The 20,555-nt window shown below is 33.0% G+C and overlaps 2 protein-coding genes across 7 annotated transcripts in view; one reads left to right on the top strand and one right to left on the bottom strand.

Annotated features, from left to right (window-relative positions):
- Nucleotides 1-1,664, top strand: part of LOC143192501 (uncharacterized) — a 38,857-nt gene extending 37,193 nt beyond the window's left edge. For both annotated transcript variants that reach the window (XM_076397890.1, XM_076397889.1), the window contains exons 7-8: nucleotides 966-1,184; nucleotides 1,241-1,664. In XM_076397890.1, the coding sequence (XP_076254005.1) occupies nucleotides 966-1,184; nucleotides 1,241-1,512 (491 nt within the window). In that variant the 3' untranslated portion in view covers nucleotides 1,513-1,664. The remainder of the gene's footprint in view (nucleotides 1-965; nucleotides 1,185-1,240) is intronic.
- Nucleotides 1,665-4,520: 2,856 nt separating this feature from the next.
- Nucleotides 4,521-20,461, bottom strand: AdipoR (Adiponectin receptor). Of its 5 annotated transcripts, none has more exons than XM_076397892.1 (8): nucleotides 20,290-20,461; nucleotides 19,644-19,834; nucleotides 13,673-13,778; nucleotides 11,277-11,401; nucleotides 9,512-9,644; nucleotides 7,239-7,489; nucleotides 6,962-7,177; nucleotides 4,521-5,955 (listed from the first exon to the last, which is right to left on the bottom strand). In XM_076397892.1, the coding sequence occupies exons 2-8, from the start codon at nucleotides 19,785-19,787 to the stop codon at nucleotides 5,746-5,748; spliced, it is 1,185 nt and encodes a 394-aa protein (XP_076254007.1). In that variant the 5' UTR covers nucleotides 19,788-19,834; nucleotides 20,290-20,461; the 3' UTR covers nucleotides 4,521-5,745. The 5 variants fall into 5 exon arrangements, with proteins under 5 accessions (XP_076254007.1, XP_076254010.1, XP_076254008.1 ...); XM_076397895.1 differs by having other exon boundaries at nucleotides 13,679-13,778; nucleotides 20,290-20,458; XM_076397893.1 differs by lacking the exon at nucleotides 20,290-20,461 and adding an exon at nucleotides 19,931-20,191.
- Between the last annotated feature and the right edge of the window lie 94 nt (nucleotides 20,462-20,555).

The raw sequence follows: 20,555 nt of genomic DNA, 5'->3' as shown, positions 1-20,555 counted from the left end.
TATTTTTGCTATAATGTTAACAAAGCAGGAAAGTACACAGCAAATGTAGGTTTTTGATGGATTTTGAAAGCAATACGTAAATATATATAAGCTATAAAGTTTTTAAATTTTGTTTTAAAAAGTCATCTTTAATGACGAGCCAGAATAAATCGACTCCCTTAAACTCAACGCATTTAAATTATATCAAAAATTCGCCACTCGAACCCAAATACTCACAAGAAGTTACCCTAATTGCAAAAAAAGCTTACATGATAATTAAAATATGCAGGTTATATAAATTTTGATGTCATTTAATTAAAATCAGAAAATAGAAATCTGTTTTGCCATAAAAACAATTGGAATAAAGACATAACAATACCACAACTTTTAATTAATTATGGAAAAGACATAAAATACAAATAAAATGACTTCAAAATATAAATAAAACAGAAATAGCCTGATGTCAGTTAACTAAAATCAAAAAATAGAAATCTGTTTTGCCATAAAACAATAAAATAGGAAAAAATAAATAAAAACGAGATTTTTTATTAATTTCAAATCGTTTCAATATTCGCGAGAGAAAAAAAAGATTTACAATCAAATATTCAGGAGTAAATTGTTTTTATGTAAATCGTAACTTTAGACGACATTAGATTAGCTAATTGTAGATAGATTATTTTTCTATGTAATACTTGATATAATATTAATATTTGCGCTATAAACTATCTATATTTTAGGTAACAATCGAATATATCGTGGCAATACCCTTTCTTGGAATATGAACTAAATACTCCCTCATTGCTTAACCAGAGAAGTCTCATAACACCATAAATAACTACGTACATTAACTGTATAATTATTTAAAATATAATCAACTAAATTATTATTTTCAAAAAATCCAGTGGTTTTCTTTGCCTGCCTCCGAGTAGTTCTTAGTTAATTTGTCGTTTTTCATCTCACCATTGTATATGACGTTTTCTTCACAGGTTCTTCTTCACAACCAACTCAACACCTCGGTACTAGAACGAGACCAGCCTCCTACGGCAGATCCAACACCTGGTCTACAGAATCCAGCTCATCGGCCACATTGTCCAACACCCACCCCATGTTCTCTGACATATCCAGCACTCAAACGAACGTGTTTCGGGAGAAATTCGCGACCGTAGCTGCGTGGGACGTATTTGAAGGGCTTAACAAACCAGAAAGTTGAGTACAGATTATTTACCCCTAAACAAATTACAAAAATCGTTCATTTTTACAGTACTCACAACTCGGAGACCTGACATTGAGCGCAGAATCACCACCACAAGCTACCACACTCCCCCGTCACCGCTATGGAATCCGTCAGCCTTACCGACGACAGAGACATGGTACCCAGCCGCCGGTAACCAGCTCACGAACGAAGTCGACGAGCCCAATCAATTAGGACTCACGAAACCCAAGAATCACAGCAGCGCGATAGAGCAAAACGCCATGCTATTGCTGGCAACATATCTTGTACTATCACAAGGAATACAACAAATGTTTTTATGAATAACAGATGAATGTAAGCTTATTAGGTCATTAGATCATAGGGTGCTATGAATCAAATATTATTTATTCGGTCAAGTTAGAGACACCTTCTTCCATGATATATATTAGAGAGAATATTGTAACTAATTTTAAGTAACAAACTCATGCACTAGTCATTAATTAATTAAAATAAATATGATAATTTATATGCTTTTACAAATACGATATTAAATAAAATATGTACCTTGATATAAACAATTATTTAAAAAAAAACAAGGAATTTCGTCAAGCGTTGAGTAAACACTCAATTACAGAGAACGTAGCGATTTTGGCAGAGTTACTGATGCTAAGGCACCATTGTGGTTTATATTTAAAGTCTTTATTTGATTTTCCAGCCTGTGTACTTGTTTGAAACTCAAATTGTTGCTCTGAAATAATATTTATTTCATCTGCTATTGTATTAAGCTTCTGGATGGGCATTTTCTAAAAAACCTTGGAGATTACAGGCCATCTAGAGGTGACATTTTGTAGTTTTGCATAATAGCCTATCGACTGGCCAGTGACCAACTTAGAGACCGTACCATCCCAGAAGACATACGGATTTTATACTGATAAAATTTCTTCTGCGCTTTGAATATTTTTTATTACTTATATATTGATGCTTCTTCTATATCTATCTTGATATTTAAATTGAATGAAAGAGACTTATCTTTTATAATTTTTGAAAAAACTGATATTATTGCAGGTGAATCATCCTTTCCAGTCTCAGCTACATAAAGATGACGAAAATAAAATTACTAGCTTTCTAGATTCGCCATTTCAAATCGATTTACCGCACGAGAAATTAACGGTCAAAAAAGTTAAACATACAATAATGAGAGAGATTAATATTAAAAAAGCTCCTGGTTATGACTTAATTACTGGCAAAATTTTAAAAGAACTATCAGAAAAAACTATAAAACTATTAACATATATATTTAATGCTATGCTACGAATTAATTACTTCCCTAGTAGCTGGAAAGTAGCTAAAATATTAATGATACTTAAACCAGGAAAAATACCAGAAGATGTGACCTACCGACCTATAAGTTTATTACCAATAATCTCGAGTTTTCGAGAAATTATACATAAAAAAACTAAACTATATAATAGAAAAAAGAAAAATTATTCCAGAACATCAGTTTGGCTGTCGCAATAAGCATGGGACTATAGAACAAGTGCATAGACTTGTAAACCAAATAAACGCTGACCTAAATGCCAAAAGATATTGTTCGGCTGCTTTCCTAGACATATCTCAGGCTTTTGACAAAGTATGGCATACGGGCTTGCCGGTTAAACTAAAAAAACTTCTCCATCATCCGGACTATCAGCTACTAAAATCGTATCTCACTGACAGACATTTTATTGTAAATCAAGGCGATGAACATACCGAATTAAATCCCATATATTCAGGAGTTCCGCAAGGTAGTGTACTGGGTCCAGTACTGTATCTTCTGTATACGGCTGATCTGCCCACCACAAAAATAACTACTGTGGCAACATATGCAGACGATATAGCAATCTTAGCATCCCATGAAGATCCAGTCACAGCATCAATAAACCTACAAACCCACCTGGAGCAAATACAATTATGGTTGAAGACATGGCGCATTAAAGCCAATGAATCAAAATCCACGCATGTAACGTTTACCCTGCGTAGAAGAACATGTCCACCAGTAAATATCAATCATCGTCAACTCCCCCAAGCAGAGCATGTTAAATATCTTGGTATGCATTTAGATCGACGCCTAACCTGGAAGAAGCACATACTCTCTAAACGGAAACAACTAGGACTAAAATTATATCAAATGTATTGGCTCATTGGGCGCAAATCCAAGTTATCATTAGATAACAAGGTATTGCTGTATGAGTCTATACTCAAGCCCATTTGGACATATGGAATTCAACTATGGGGTACCGCTAGCAAATCTAATATATCCATCATACAACGGTTCCAAAATAAGGTGTTGCGTGCCATTGTGGATGCTCCGTACTATATTTCAAATAAAGTGATACAACGCGATATTCCTCTAGAACCTATAACGAGTGTAATCCAACGTGTTTGTGTGAAGTACTTCGAAAGAGTGTCAGTGCGTCCCAATGTACTCGCTAATCAGCTAAATATGCGACGTGATAGTGAAGTGCTAAAACGTTTAACACCACCTGATCTGATTACTGGACATATGTAGAGTTTAGAATAAGCATTAGAATAAGACTAATTAAGATAATATTTTATACAGAAGATTGCTTAATGAAGTGATTTTCTACATGCCATGTATATATAATATAAACAGAAGAAATACTTATTGCCAATAGGGCAGATTGTGGACTCACGAAGAGTAATAAAAAAAAAAAGGTGAATCATCAGATATTTGATCAAGGCATGAATCAACTCTACTCTTTTTTATAACGATATTTTTCTTACCGCCAAAGTCTATACTATAGATCATGGCCAATATGCTGATTCATCAGTAAATTATAGTGCGCACATGCAAGGACATATATGGAAAGGACATAAACTACGTGTAAAGTAATTTCAAAACAAAAATAAAACACGAATATCCTGATAAGAATTTTATTAATAACATGACAAGTTCCTCCAAGGTATTTCAAAAAAGGTGTTTAAATTTGGTTAAAAAAATCATCTCTAATGTCGAGCAGCAATCAATCACCCATAAAGTCAATATAATGCAGGCCATTGTTTAAATTCCCATTTATATTGCATCAAAAATCGAACCACAGAAAAAATTGAACCACTCAAACACAAATAATTACAAGAAGTCACAGTTATCCTAAAAAAAATATGATAGTCAAAATATATAGGCTATGTGAATTTTGTTGTCGGTTGATTAAAATACAAAAATAGAAATCTGCTTTGCCATAAAAACAATTGGTAAAATGACATAATAAAATCACAATTTTTAGTTAATTATGAATAGGGCATAAAATACGAACAAAGTGATTTCAAAACATAAATAAAACACAAAATATCCTGATAGGAATTTTATTAATAACATGACAGGTTCCTGCAAGATATTTCAAACAAGTATCGGATAAATACAGCAGAGTCCGGTGGCGTCAGTTGTACTGTACACCGGCATATCCCGAAAAACCTTACCCTAAAATAAAACTCTAAAAAAATTGCATTGTTATAATTGGGAAACAACGAGGACTGTAAGAAATCATCCTAAAATAGGCTAACAAAAGAGAGGAGAACCTTAAGTATTTTTTGTTTCGAAACCGAAGAGAACCAAAACAAAAAGTATCGGCTCAGTTATATTATGAAGAAGGAACGCTGATCAGAAACGTGCAGATAGGATTCTATTTAAGCCGGGCAACGTTGCTTCTCCAAATTACATACCGAGCACACACATACATAAATATCCAGGTACTAATGTAAAGCATTCAACAACAAAGAAATGATTCAACACTTATATATCTATCTTTATTCATTTACCTTAAGTTGCTTTGTATATCACTACTCATATCCTGCATATTCATGTCTTCTTTTATTATCTTAGAATAAATATTATACAGGATGTTGAAGATAAAATCCTAACGGTACAATCCTGTTACACCCTGTATAGTTATAAAAGTTCAAAGTCTCACATAATGAATAGCAAAATATATCATTTTTTTTTATTATGGATTTTTTTTTTAATTTTTATACCACATAGTTATATTGTGGTTCCATCAAAAAGTGTCAGGGTTGGCGACGGTAAAACACAGGAAAATTCGAAACAATTGATGACGTTCTCGCCTCCGACTGACTCCCGAAACAAATAAATAAAAATAAGTAAAACAAACATAACAAACTGTACACTTTTTCATGAAACATCTGAGTGATGACGATTTAATCGTTTACAAAAAGAACATACACCTTTTAGAATGTTTTTTATTTTTCTTTATAGAGTAAAAAGCTGAGTGCAAATTAAACTAGGCCAACCTTGATAGTGCTCCAAGTATGCTAACAATGCTCCAACATAAGCGATTCGAAAATATACACGTAAAAAAAAACGATTTTATTTTTTGCATAATTACAAACAATAGTATAGTAAAAATAACTCCCTATGTATAGAAATATATAAGCTTTAACGTTATAATCACCAGGTTAATTTTAAATCAGATCTATACAAAGTGTTAAGAATCGGTTATGTTCTTTGGTTCCCTGTTCGAAAGGAAATTTAATTTTTAACTCTAATCGTTTGGTACAAATCAATATATTAGTTTATCGGTTATTTCGCATTGTCCTATAGTCACTCGGTGCATCGCCATCTCTGAGATCCCGTGATAGTGGACGAGAGCCCCGCCCAGCACAAAGACGTGGAATATTTGATGGGAATGGAACCAGATATCGAATTTCCCGGGGAACCAACGTTCCGGCACCCTCAGAGCGTATAACACCGCACCAACAATATAAAGAAGCTGAAAATAATTCACATCTATTAATAGGCATATGCAACAGGTTGTTGGATAAGTCTTATTTATCCTTTAGTTTTACTGAAAATGATACCACTTCTATACAGTTCATTTCATTTTCATTAATTCATTACACAAAAATTCAATGAGCCATCGAATTTAAATCCGAAGTTGCTATGCACATAGAACATAAATATTGATATTATCGGTCCAAAAACTGCTATTTTAAAAAAAAATCTAAAGTAACCACGATATTTTAATATTTATTTAAAATTAGTTACCAAAACACAAGTAATCTTTTTAAGTTTTAAATGTTACTTACTAAAATATATCTACCAGCCAAAAAATCATTAATCATATCATTAATGTGAGTGATATTTTGGCAGACTTTTTGGAAAGCTTGGATGGCTGAGAGTTGGATTCCGCAGATATGAACACAAATACATATTTAATTTGAATATAACTGTCTCAACCGACATTTGAAGCATTATAAGGAATGAGGTTTGGATGACCATCATATTAATACACCAACCAAGACAACTAGTATTTCATGTGTAAATCATGTTTTGCCAGAAATAGACGAGGAAACTGGTTTTATTATAAAAGTAATTGGAATTTTGATCATGCATTACATTCAAACTAATAAAACAATAAAGTTAAACTACTCTTGTAAGTTATTGAACTATCTAGACGTAAACATTATTACAAGTCTTAGGAATACTTCGGAATTAAAATTCAGTAAAATATATTTCCAACTATAAAAAAATATGTTCTTCATACTAAACGACAAATCACAGAACCAGAAATGCTTTAGACAAAACAATATTTAATAGAATTAGTAATCAGACAAAATATCAAAAGATTAAACGATATAAACAAAGTTGCTTCGAAAAATATATAACTGAATTAAACCCGGAAGGTGTAAATAAATTCAATATTTAGTTATTCAGATAAAATAGTTATAGTACACTTGCGGCTAATAAGAAAACCTTATCATATAATTATTACTTACCCCCATCAATATCAACCAGCCCAAGGATTGTTGACTAACTTTGGTGAACCAACCCTCAACAACACCAAAATGAATAGCCGGAACGATGCCGCTCAGTCCGAAGGTCATGAAGACGGCAGCTCTGAACGGTCTCCAACCGGACTCGGAAAACTTGTCCCAAAGCGACACCATTATGCTGGTAATGCCCAAAGCACAAACAACTGATAAATATATCACCTGGAACAAGGAAAAACACAATTGAGTGAGGGTACAAATAACAGGGAGCTGTATGTTTTACCTTTGGTTTAAAATGGCAATAAAATCCGTAATATAGCCATGGAACAAAGCTTCCCATAATAAGCAGGGCTATGCCGCAATAGTCCAACTTTGAGAAGAGCTTCCCAACGAACCTCGAATGGCAGCTTACAGTGTGGAACATAAATGAGAACCCTAGGCAGATAATAGCGCCGGCGAAGAAGGCTCCGAACACGATCTTCTCCTCCAGTTCGATATCCAGGTGCGGACGCATCAGAAAATAAATAGCAATACCTGATAAAAAAATATATATCTCAACAAACATTACAGAATAACTGAAAGTAGATAATTAATATGGGATTAGGACATTGTATACAAGATCTTCCATTGTATAACATAAGAATTCAATTGAAAAGTCCCGGCTTGACACATAGAAGGCGCTATTAAAATTAAATCCTAAGCCCCTAAATTAGCCCTAACCCCTCAAAAGATGCGTATAAATTTGACAGCTGTCGGATCATTAGTTTGTGAATTATAGCATTTTGAGTGAAGCAACTTTTGTTATTGTGAAAAAAATGGATAAAAATGAATTTCGCGTGTTGATAAAATATTGCTTTTTGAAGGAAAAAATACAATTGAAGTAAAAACTTCGCTTGATGCCGAGTTTCCGGACACTGCCCCTGTAAAATCAACCATCAATGATTGGTATGCTAAATTTAGATGTGCTGAAATTAACACCGAAGACGGTGAACGCATTGGACGCCCAAAAGAGGTTGTTACAGACGAAAACATTTTAAAAAATCCACAAAATTATTTTGAATGACCGTAAATTTAAATTGAATGAAATAGCAAACACTCTAAAGATATCAACTGAACGTGTATCATATCATTCACGAATATTTGGGTATGAAAAAACTCTGTGCAAAGTAGGTGCCGGGCGAGCTCAGTTTTGACCAAAAACAACGAGTTGATGATTCCAAGAAGTGTTTGAAGATGATCAAGAGTAGTAAACCCGAGTTTTGCGTAGATATGTGACAATGAATGAAATATGGCTCCATCACTCCGAAGTCCAATCGACAGTCATACGAGTGGACTGCACACGATGAACCCTCTCCAAAACGTGGGAAAACGTAATAGTCGACTGGCAAGGTTATGGCGTCTGTATTTTGGGATGCGCATGGAATAACTTTCATTGACTACCTTGAAAAGGGAAGGACCATCAACAGCGACTATTACATAGCGTTGTTGGACCGTTTGAAGGACGAAATCGTCGAAAAACGGCAGCATTTGAGGAAAAAGAAAATACTGCTTCACCCAGTTACAACCGTGTTACAAGTAAGTGAAAACGATGGCAAAAATCCATTAATTCGGCTTCGAATTGCTTTCTCATCCACTGTATTTTCCAGATTCATGGCCCCCAGTGAATATTTCCTGTTCTAAAATCCCAAATGCATGCTCGCTGGGAAAAATTTTTTGTCGAATGAAGAGGTGATCGCCGAAACTGAAGCCAATTTTGAAACAAAGGACAAATCGTACTACAAAAATGGTATTGAAAAGTTGGAGGGTCGCTATAATCAGTGTATCACCCTTCAAGGAAATTATGTTGAATGAAAAAAACTAATTTTGCCAAAAAAATGTGTGTTACTATGGTAGGCTGGAGACTTTTCAATTGTCCTATTATTATTATATATATATATATATATATATATATATATATATATATATATATATATATATATATAGGTAGTAACATAAGAGACTACAGTGATATCAAACTGAGCTGACAAGGAAACGCTATAATGAAGTAAACAAGAACTAACGTAAAACAAAGGAAATATGCTCTCCAAGGAAAGTAAAATACATTGCTTGGATATACAGTAATTAGATATATTAGGAATACAAGGTATACCACCATATAAAAAAGATGCGCCTAAAACTCTACCTCATAGGTAATGTCGAAAAGCGTTCACTGTAAGTATAATAAAACAAATCTAACCCACAAACTATTGTGGCTGTATAATTGTGGCACTCTAATGTTGAAATAAATTATATTTGATAACATTATTTTTGTTTCGTTATTCTATTTCGATTAGAATTTTGTTATCAAAACCAAAATGAACTAAAACTCAAAATTGATCGGCAATATTGAGACGTTTCGATGTTATAAATTTAGATGACATCAGTTCACTGTTTTGTTGAACCGACTATAACATTATATCTCCTGTCGCGCGTTTGTTCGGCAAACCTGTAGAAATCATATTTCTTTAAAATTAATTTATTAAAGAACAAATATCTCTTGAAATAATTCTTACATACCTATAAATGCCACACAGCCAAGCAAATGTGTCCATATGTTTGCTGTTTCAGTGTGAATCCTAAAGATACTCTTAAAGCATGCTCTAAAACTGGGTAGTGGCGGCCTGTGTCCTTTTTGAAGAAAATCATTATCCTGAAAACAAAAACACTCATCACAAAATATTCCACCGAATCGAATTGGCCATGAAATGATAAACGTGAAATCGAGTCACCTAGCCAAAAAGCACAACATCACGGGGTTCTCCAATACCTGCAACCAGTCAGGAAGATCAAGAAAACAACAAAGGCTCCAACCAGAACGTTTCGCAGACTCAACTTGATCGGCCTCCTGCATATCCCTTGCACGAATTCATATGAGGTGGAATATTAAAAAGCAATGACTTGAATATTATAGATATATTATACAATCGACATTAATACCATTTCAGATACAGAGAGTTATGCCTTATCTTAAGTAGTTGAGTGTTTTTTAAAATTCTATTCTATTTGGATATAATATTATTTCTAATATAAAATTGAAATATTCTAGTGACCAGATACAAATCTGTATCTAGTTAACAACTCTTATCATATGGATAAAGTTCAAGACCTCCTTTGGCCTTCAAATGTTGTTTATGAATTCTTTCTATTATTTTATTTCAGACGACATTTTTGTTACTATTTTCAATCTCTATATCCGTAGACCAATGCAGATGTTTTACCAGCTCTAATTTCGCCAACATAAACATTGCAATCAACCTGTAAAATGTTTAAACAAGCTTTGTATATGGTGATAAACAAAATCAAGAAACCCAGCACGACAGCAGCATTGTTAAACGTAAAATTATAAACATCAGACGTAAATCTACTACTGTTGCCGATGTAAAACAAAATCAATGACGTTAAATTAAAATTCAACATAACGAACTGTTTATAAAACATCGTTATTACTGTTGCAAAAACAACGTCACGCGCTGGACATGCAATAAATCAATAAATTAATGAAGTTTGAACTAAACAAAAAACTGAACATTAATATTGTAGGAGCTTCTAAAATTATATCACATCGTGAATGGAAAAATAGAATCATAAATGGAAAAAATATGAGAACAGATCACAAATATTGGAATTTTAATTATGACTTTATTTCCTGATTGTTGTTGATCCAATGACCTGTAGAGCTCAGAGAAAAACATGAATACAACATTAATTATCCATGTTCATACAAAATTTCTCACAAATTAGTTTTAAGTTGTTGGCGCAGTGCTAAAGGCGACTGGACGGTCCACCTACCACCTATAGTCGCAGGTTCGCATAAAAATCAACACTGATGGTTTCACCTAGTAAAGCCTTCAAGTCCTCGTCTTTTCGATGTAAAATCACCACTTCTAAAACGTTGAAACCAGTACTCGCATGTCGAAATCGATAAAGCTTCGATGCCATAGGCTTCACACAACATTCGATGACTTTCGGCCGAGTTTTTTCTCCAGAATGAAGTATAAAAGTAGAATTATAATAAACTCCCGCAAATACTATCTACTTGATACAAATCCAGACATTTTTTACTGTTGTAAACTCTATAAAATTAATTTATAGGCCTGATATAAAGGCAGAATAAAACCAGAAAAAAAAATATTTAAAATGTAAAATGTCTTGAAAATCATTCATCATCTCATTCAACACGTCAAAGTTGCGATTCAATGAAGCATTTTTGAAATTTTATGAGTGATTAAACATTACTGATATTCGATAACAGTAACTGTCAACTTCCGCAACATTTATTTACCTGTAACCAATCGGGTAAATTGTGAAAATGGCATACGCTCCATCCAACTGCTATCATCTTCCGTACCACGTGCTCTGCTTGGGAAGCGGCATTTTGGGCCAGTGTAGTAATATCCAGTTCATCACCTAAGACAAAATATATAGGTGAATACTTGGCGTATTAAAAATTAGAAGCGATTAAAGTAGCTAAACCTTGATGTAGATGTACCTCGAACCAAAACTATTTTAGTTCCTTTGAACAATAGAATTGAACAATAGAAGTATTTCCAATTCAAATTTGAATATATTTTTAAAAATGTAAAATATATATAGTCTATTCCAAATTATTATGAACTCACGTCGTCACGATGTCTAATGTATTGCCTATAGCAATTTGTAAATTCGTTTGAAAATCAGGCAATATTTTCCTTCTCATTTCTCTAGTTAAAAAGGGATATAATGTGAATTATCCTATAAAAACAGCCCAAGTGTCAAATATCTGTAAAATTCTTCAAAACAGCATAATTGGACATAGTACAGCCCTGTGGCCTTTTCGCCCTTATCCAGGTAGTCCATGTAGATTACACCTTGTGAATCATTAAACATCATTTTTGTTTCATTATTTTGTTTAGATTAGAATCTTGTTATATGTTAAACCCATAATGAACTAAAACTTAAGGTTGATGTGGCAACATTGCGAAGTTATGTCATACATTTTGTATGACGTGGTTAACTGATTTATTGAATGGAGCATATTTTGTTTACAGGCGAGTCCTAGCTTAATTACTCAAAATAGTTAATCCTAATGGCACAATACGAAAATTAACTCCGTAAACAGGAAAAAAAGTTGACCTTCGAAACAACAGAACAACGCATCATCAAACGCAACATTTGTTTACTGTCTGATCAATAGTAAAAATTAAATTGTACTGATAAAACTAGGCAACTTCTCAGAAACCAAATAATCAAATAAATAATGATAACAAATTTCAAGAAAAATCTTTAGTAATGTCTATTCAAAATATCAGTAAGCACACGTCATCATTCATTTGTAAATTTGTTTGAAAATCAGGCAGTATTTTCCTTTTCATTTCATTTTAGTTAAAAGGAGATACAATGCTGTCTGATACAATAGAGGATCTATTCGAATCGGTCTACAAAATTCGCATGGTTGTCAAACGTCTGCAAAATTCTTCAAAACATTAAATACAATAATTACATGTTATAAACTGGCAAACGTTGATTTAACACTTTGCTCGATTATAACTCTGATTGAAAATGTCGAAGCCATTAAATAGTCCTAGTTAGAAACATATTGCGTTTCTAATCTGTTATTTCGAACCGAAACGAGATAATATATGTATTAGATAAACTATATTGTTACAATGAATTATATCTGATAACACATTTTGTTTCATTATATTATTTAGATTAGAATGTTGTTACATGTCAAAGCCAAGATGAGCTAAAGCTCGAAGTTGATGTGGCAACATTTGACACCATAGATTTAGATGACGTGGACTGTTTCGTTGAATGGGCTATAGTCTATCCATAGTAGTGGTGAACTCACGTCAACTAAATTGATTTAACTTTGACATTTAACGTATTTTAGTTTATTTTAGGTTTGATATATATAAAAGTGTTATAAAATATAATTTATTTTAACGTTATATTACATCTAATGCATATATTATCGAAGGACTTAAACTGCAGTTAATTAAACTCCCACAATAGTTTGTAGGTTACAAAATTTTGCAGACATTTGACAACCGAACGACTTTTGCAGGCTGATTCGGTTACATGTTCAAACGTATCAGACAGTATTGTATCTCTTTCTAACTGGAGTAAAATGAGAAGGAAAATATTGTCTGGTATTAATACGAATTTACAAGCTGCAATGGGCAATACACTATATATCTTGATGACGTGAGTTTACTGCTACTTTGGATAGACTATATATAGTCCTTCCAATAAAACAACGAATGTGCGTCATAGACGACGTTGAATATACTCCCAAATGCAGTTTGTAAAAATGTAAAATACCTTGTTACTTGTACTCCTTGTTAAAAAGAAGCAGAATGCTGTCTGATGCATCGGAACATGTAATCAAATCAGTCTGTCAAACTCGATTTGTGTTGATACTGATCGACACTGTTGTCAAATGTCCACAAAATTATTTAAAATGTTGATGATTGTTGACGATTGATGGATAGACTATAATAATTATATTTAAAGTGTCAATTTTGGGTACATCTACTACTATTACGTTTAAAATCAAACGAAATCGCCAACAGGAAACAACGAAAGTAATAAACACATTCGATTTTAAAAAACAAAACATAACAAAAGAGCACTATTAGCATCAGGTAGTGAGCACTAATTAGCTGTAAGGTAAAAAAATAGCCGACACTACTGTACCTGTACCTAGGACGGCGGCTTTCAAAACATCACTCATTTCCGAATCGAGAACATTTTCGTCTTCTGGTGTTGACGGTAGAGGACATCCAATGCAATCCTCCTCTACCTGCACAGAATTAACGTTAAATTAAAGATACAGATGGCGAATTAAGAAACACTAAGCTTCCAAGAAATATTTCGACCAGTATTACGATTTTTCTTAATGAAGCTTATCCAATTACTATAGATTAGAGAAAAATATCGATACATCTGTTTAAATATATCGATAAACCTTTAAAACCCAGAAAAGTATTACAAGTTTATTAAAAATATCGATATTTTTAAACATTTTAAAAAGTAGTGATATTTTTAATAAACCTTTAAAACAAAGTATCAACATTCATATCAATATTTTTTAAACATTTTAAAAAGTAGTGATATTTTCAATTTTTTTTTTAATTTAATACCAAAAACGTATTACAAGTTTATTAAAAATATGGATATATTTTTAAATGTGTAAAAAATATCATTAATTTTTTTTAATACCAATATTTTTGAATAGCAAGTACAACAGCTCATAATAAAGAGTGTCGCAAAATAGATGCAAGATTTTAATTAAAAAAATTAAAAACTGATATTTTAGGTTTAACAAAAATAGTACACTATTCCAAGGATCACCACAGTCGGTATTAAGGTTGATGGAGATTTATATATGTATTTTGTTTTATTTATTTGTTCTTGTTTAAACTGGTTACCTAGTAAATGGTTACCGTATCTATTAACCAAAGAAAACAACAGTGCGTCTTACATTTATTGATCGAATGGTTAGATGCGATGAAAAATAAACTGGAAACAATGAACAAACTGTTTACCAGGCGACCCGAGAAAAACGTGCTTCATTCATTCTTCTTCTTCCGTCTAACTTTCTGATAAACAATCGATTCATTTCTGAAGAAAAGGCCACAACTAAGATTTCCAATAAAATATATACATAAAATCATTCCAAGATATTCGAGTGTCTAGTCATATTTACTATCAACAATGAAAATTAACCAGCCAGACCTCAAAAGACATCTTGAAATATCGATTGAAAATACACCAGATTGTAATAAGAAGTCAGATTTCTTTGTGGTCTAACGCTGTTAACCTTGATACCAACAAAACACAATTTGTGAGAAGCTCAGCTTTTTGTTTTAGTTTAAAGTACAGCTAATGAATGTATACGAAGGAACCAAAAACTGGATACATTGACAGATCGCCTCAAAAGATGAAGAATTATTTGAACACGAAATCCCTATACTACCTGAAAAATGGAGGAAGATAATGACCGACAATACTTTGAATAAGACCTTTGTGATTGAGAAAATTATGTTCAAAAACAACGCATCGACGATTCAATGTTTTCTTGTCAATATAAGGATGAGACATGGATTCACTACTACAAGCCATAATTAGAATTATCGTCAGTTGATGGAATAAGCGAGTGGAATTTAGTTCAAGGACTACGTTGAGAAAGCCAAAACTGTGATGAATATTACGAGTTACTGTATCGACTAAAGAAAAAGTGCCTTCAAATGCAAAACAAAAAATGCTCTTTCAACAAGACACTGCACCGTGTAAAAAATCCAGATCTGAGCTTCAGCCACTACTGATTGTGCGCAGATTTGAAAATAATGGTCCAGAGTATCGAAGTTAAAACTTGTTCTTGCTCTTTAATGGAAAAATAAATTGTGAAAAAACTATATAAAAATAGAGCGCCGGGTTGAATATGGTTTGACCAAAAGTTACTGCCGAAGGGTTTAGCGCTACTTAAAATACAATATCACCTATTTCGACGATTATTTACTTATCTATCTGCAACTAACCGCAAGTTATTCATGAATTGTTTCTGTTAGAAACAGATAACCAGCAAGCTTTTAAATTATACATTATATTTTGAATGACGCATACATTATTGTTATGTAAAGCGAATAATATTTAGGGATGCGGTTTTATTATCTTATATTGAGTGATTTCTATCCGTCAGAACAAGTTTCAACAGATACAACTGCCATCATCAGTATCCCGAAGCTGAAATAATATAGCTTAGGTAAACGATCCAGTTGGCTTCGATATTTTACCTATAATTGATTCGTTCCTTTGTTTATTCCGTAAAAAACCATTAGTGATAATTAATGGTTCAGGTATGTATTAATAATTTAACGGTTACGCCCGTAAAAGAGCACGATATATTTGAAAATATAGTTTCACTCATTTCCATAATCGTTAAATATATCGAGAAACATGGCTCTGACGTTAGCGTTATGAAAAATATTTTTTTCTACGCTGGAAAAAAAAACAATTACAACTAGATTCCATGGCCGACTTATCGCACAAATAAGTCCTAACCTTTGTATATGTCAAGTGTTTTTAACTTTTTATCGTGGTACGAGAGCGAAACATTGATTAAAATCCTTCAACCTGTAGTTTTTTAGCAGACAAAAAAAATCATGTAGAAAAAAGTAACCGAGCAATTCACACTAAAATTTCAAATATGAGGGTCAAGCTACGGATTCTAAGAATAGAAATATTGATATAATGATGAAGTTTTCATGAGTAGTTACGGTGGTTGTATAGCAAAATATCATTAATTTACTAAATATAAAAAAAAATAAACATAAACATGAGAAACATTTTCATTCTGATTAAAAATAGCATTTATTAAGGAACAAATGTATTTTATTATATCACTGAAATCCTCCAACCAACCCATAACCAAAAATTTGAGGCATAATTGCCAATTTAAATATCGAAAATACCGAAATATCAGAATTTATTGAGGTCCTTCAAAAAATATTATCAAAATAAAACTTGACAACGATATCAAGCGCTACTAATATATATATATATATATATATATATATATATATATACATTTCATATACACATACTGAAACATTTCCACCCGCAAATATCCTTTAACTTCAAAAAAATAACCAAATGTCACACGAGACTAAATCTGGTCAATAATAAGAATGTTCTGTATAGTAGTGACCATTTATGGAGAATCCTAACCGATATTCGGTAAACTTCGGTAGTTTCTGCTTAATTTTGAAACAATCAACAACAATCAAAAGGTAGAATCCAACGAAAAAAAAGTACAGATAAAGATGACTAGATATCCTTTATGTAAGTATATCTCCCATTGTGGAGATCTTGTGGGTTCCCATTTTGGTAAAAATATTACTTCTAAATGTGGGTGTAATCATTAAAATCAGATAAAACTATGATTACACCCGTCTGGCCGCACACATCACGCTCTTGGCCAACGTAAAAAGCTTGGAGCAGTCCTTGTGGTCCTAATCAAAGCCTTCGACAAGGTCTGGTACGACGGCTTGATCGCAAAATGCGTGCGGTTAGGCCTTCCAGAAGACCTAAGCGCTCCCATCAAGTCCTATCTATCGAACAGATAAGATCAGGAAAACATTTTCCAGTCGAAAACAAATCGATGCTAGCGTAGCTCAAGGTTCCCCGCTGGCCCCAACCCTATTTAACCTCTTTATTTCAGAACTGCTGAGAAAAGAGCACATTGACATCGCGCTTTAGGCTGACGACACTGCTTTCTTCACGGCCGCCAGGTTCGAAGTTGCAATTCATGAACGTTTACAGAAGCAGCTCGATCATGCGGTCAAGTGGTTCAAATTCTGGAGGCAAATCAACCCCCTCAAAAACCCAGGCCATCATTTTCCATAAAAAGCGTTAAGCAATGCGCATCTCGCAACTTACGACGCAATAATGCCATGGCTGGATAACGTCACGTACCTAGGTCTCCACTTCGACCGACGGTTCTGTTGACATTCCCAAATCCAGAGAGTAATCCAGAAAGGTTCGGGGATAGCAAACCTGCTATCCTCTCTGATCTACCCTTCTAGCAGACTTCCCATCTCCATCAAACGCTTATTTTACAAGATGTTAAATCGGCCCGTACTCCTCTACGGATCTAATGTCTACTTCAAGTTTGTTATACCCAACCAGATGAAACGGCTTCAAGCTTTCCAAAATAAGCTCCTCAGGAGAATCTTAAACGCTCCATGATTTGTCAGAAATACTCAAATTCATAAGAAAACTAGCAGTCCAGAAATCAAGCACTTCATATCTCAATCATTCCACAACTTGAGCACAACTCAGTTCAAGTTTTTTCTGAAAACGCACTTGTTCGCGAGCTGGTCGACATGCTAGGAGCTTAGCACTGCGTCACCGCTAACCTTCCCCCTTTTCCATCCTGAAACGACCTTACCCGTCGCTGCAGTCATAACTTTTGCCCCCATACGACAGTCACCAGTCGTGTGTTAACTCAAGTTCGCGAATCAATAGAATCACCGGGTCCTCGTGCCCAATAACGGCTGCCCGATCAGCGGGTGCCATATCCCCAAATTTAATGCAGTAGCAGTAGCGATCCACAGGGGTCAACAGGTCAGGTGTACAAGAACTATAACTTTAATTTGTTATTGTAGTGCTTATACATTAATGAATAATTACATATTGTTTTATATTCTATTTTTCCTTTTCAAAATTATTTTAAAATTAAAGATAAAAGGTCCTTAATATCACATGTTTTATATTTTAGATAACTTGTAAATTCAAGAAAATTCTATTTATATTATATTGTTCAAATATATGTATAATTTTCAACAGCTGGCAACGTTGCAAAGTCAAATCTTTGTGTGCATGTCAGGATTCTCCAGGACTAGACTCTTAAGTTGTGTATAAGACTATTACCGCAGCTGTACGTTATCATCATGCCTAGAATACTTTTGCTCTTCCAATTTAACTGCAGTTACAGAGCATATTCTTGTAAACTACAGAGTGTGTAAATTTCCTTATGAATTCCTTGCTTTCTTTTTATGGTGGTTATTGAATGTAAGAGATGAAAATATACAATAGGCTATTTTTGAGTCAGGCATTTTTCTTGTCGGCCAACGTAATTGTAGGCTTCACCAAGATTAGATCGGTTTTGATGCCGCATCATTAAAATATCTATATCTCCAAAAATAATTGGATTTCCGAAAAGAAAATTAAAAATTTGAAGAAAAAATATCAGAAATTGAAATTTCAAATGAATTTTTCAGTAGAAATAGTATCCATCCCTCACAGTTCCATTTTTTCACCCCAATTTCATAAAAAGGTACAGACTTGTACAGAAGACAGAAAATATACTTAATAAAACAACCATGGTTAACTAGATGTGTTTCTATTATCGATAATAGTACAAGCAGTGACGTAAAGTTACACAAATATACTTGAAAAAATACGTAACATATAACTACTAGAATCCTCATACAAAAAAAAACAATTTAATTGAATTTAACAACGCCAAAAAGTTTTAGACTGCAGGTGCCTCAATGACATTAAGTCTGCCAAAACAATACAACCGTTAATTATACACTAACATTTCCTTGTTGATTGTTACGCGTTTGGAAGAATTGGGTTATAAATAACTAATCAATATTCATTAGAGAAACCCAAGTTGTCTCAATGAATTTTATTGGCTATGATTTCAAATACGGCCATATAAAAATATGATGAAGCTATTAAGACCATCTATGATTAATAATACAGATCATTTGGTTATACAAATAGGATATATGAACAAGGATATATCCAAGTACTATTGTCCTGAACATATTATCAGCCAATAAAAGTAACATTAACATATATTTACAAATTATATCTTATATTTTAACAACATAATTGAATTGGTAATTCTTAAATATATCATAGACACCTATTAAAAAAATATATTATGTATAAACTATTCGTCATTCATAAACACTAATTATACATCTCAACTTAAAAAAAATGCGTTCAAAATAAAAGCAATGTTTTTTAGAAGCAACACGTAATAAAAGATTAGCTGCCGTTGAAAACAAAAACCTGTTTCCAAGCAAAAAGAACGAGAACCAAATAAACTACATTACTAACCAAAACATTACTAACGAAAATTAAAACTTACCAGCGAGTTGACATCATCTTCCAGTAAATCCTTTATTTCTGAAGTTATGGATTCCGTATCTGGATCCCATATTTTCCTTTTCCTAAGACCACTATCGGTTTCAGTAAAAGAATCCTCAGCATCACTATAGTGTGATTGGGACATTTTCAGGAGTTAGATATATTATTGAATTGATACACTTCACTGCACGTCTGAAATCACAAAGTCAACAACAGTATTAAGACTCTGATCTTCCAACAGCTTCAAGACAATAACAATCAGAGAACCCAAAAAAAAACAACACTAACCAAATTAATGGATTTTTATTATACCTAAATTTAAATGCCTGTTACATTAATCGAACCGACAAGCATCACTGATTTCACTGAACTAAATAAAATCGCAAAGCGCTTTTTATAGTATCTCAAAACTCTCAAAAAATACTCGTATTTAGTCGATACGATTATTTAAAAGTTTATCCCAACTGCAAAGGTCAAAATTTTAAAAGCACTAAATTTGTGTAAACATAACGATAGAGATAAGTAACGAATAACAACTTTAGAACGAATGCGATTAAGTTGCCAAAACCTTTGATACAATAATTTACAAGATGTGAACTAGTTTGAATACAAACATCTATCAAAACGTTAAGATAAAAATGTCTTACCTCTCCTTTTATTGTGCGGAGAGAGTACAGGAAGATTTTTCTAATAGTTTATACTAACAATTAAGTAACACAACACTGACAAAATTTAGAAAGTGGCAATTTTCTACGGAGAACACATTTGATACATAAAGGAAATGACGTTCACGTCAAATCGAATATCAGCTGTCTTGTAATTCTATCATAGGCCAAAGTTACAGTATGAAAACGTACCAACGTAATTTGACGTTACATATTAATTAACGATATGATGTATTTTAAAGTATAAA

The sequence above is a fragment of the Rhynchophorus ferrugineus genome, unplaced genomic scaffold, assembly GCF_030347505.1.
Source record: "Rhynchophorus ferrugineus isolate W39M unplaced genomic scaffold, kcgeb_rfMv2 rfM3, whole genome shotgun sequence".
NCBI classification, from domain to species: domain Eukaryota; kingdom Metazoa; phylum Arthropoda; class Insecta; order Coleoptera; family Curculionidae; genus Rhynchophorus; species Rhynchophorus ferrugineus.
The sequence above is the reverse complement of the archived record's forward strand: the minus strand, read 5'-3'. Positions and strand labels throughout refer to the sequence as shown.

What these genes read in the sequence shown, in the direction of transcription:
- AdipoR (XM_076397892.1), bottom strand. Translation starts at nt 19,787, where the DNA reads ATGTCCCAATCACACTATAGTGATGCTGAGGATTCTTTTACTGAAACC. An exon ending in AAGATGATGTCAACTCGCTG is followed by an intron (nt 13,779 to 19,643) that starts GTAAGTTTTAAT and finishes AATTCTGTGCAG; the next exon opens with GTAGAGGAGGATTGCATTGG. An exon ending in TGGCTGTGTGGCATTTATAG is followed by an intron (nt 7,490 to 9,511) that starts GTATGTAAGAAT and finishes TTTTTTTATCAG; the next exon opens with GTATTGCTATTTATTTTCTG.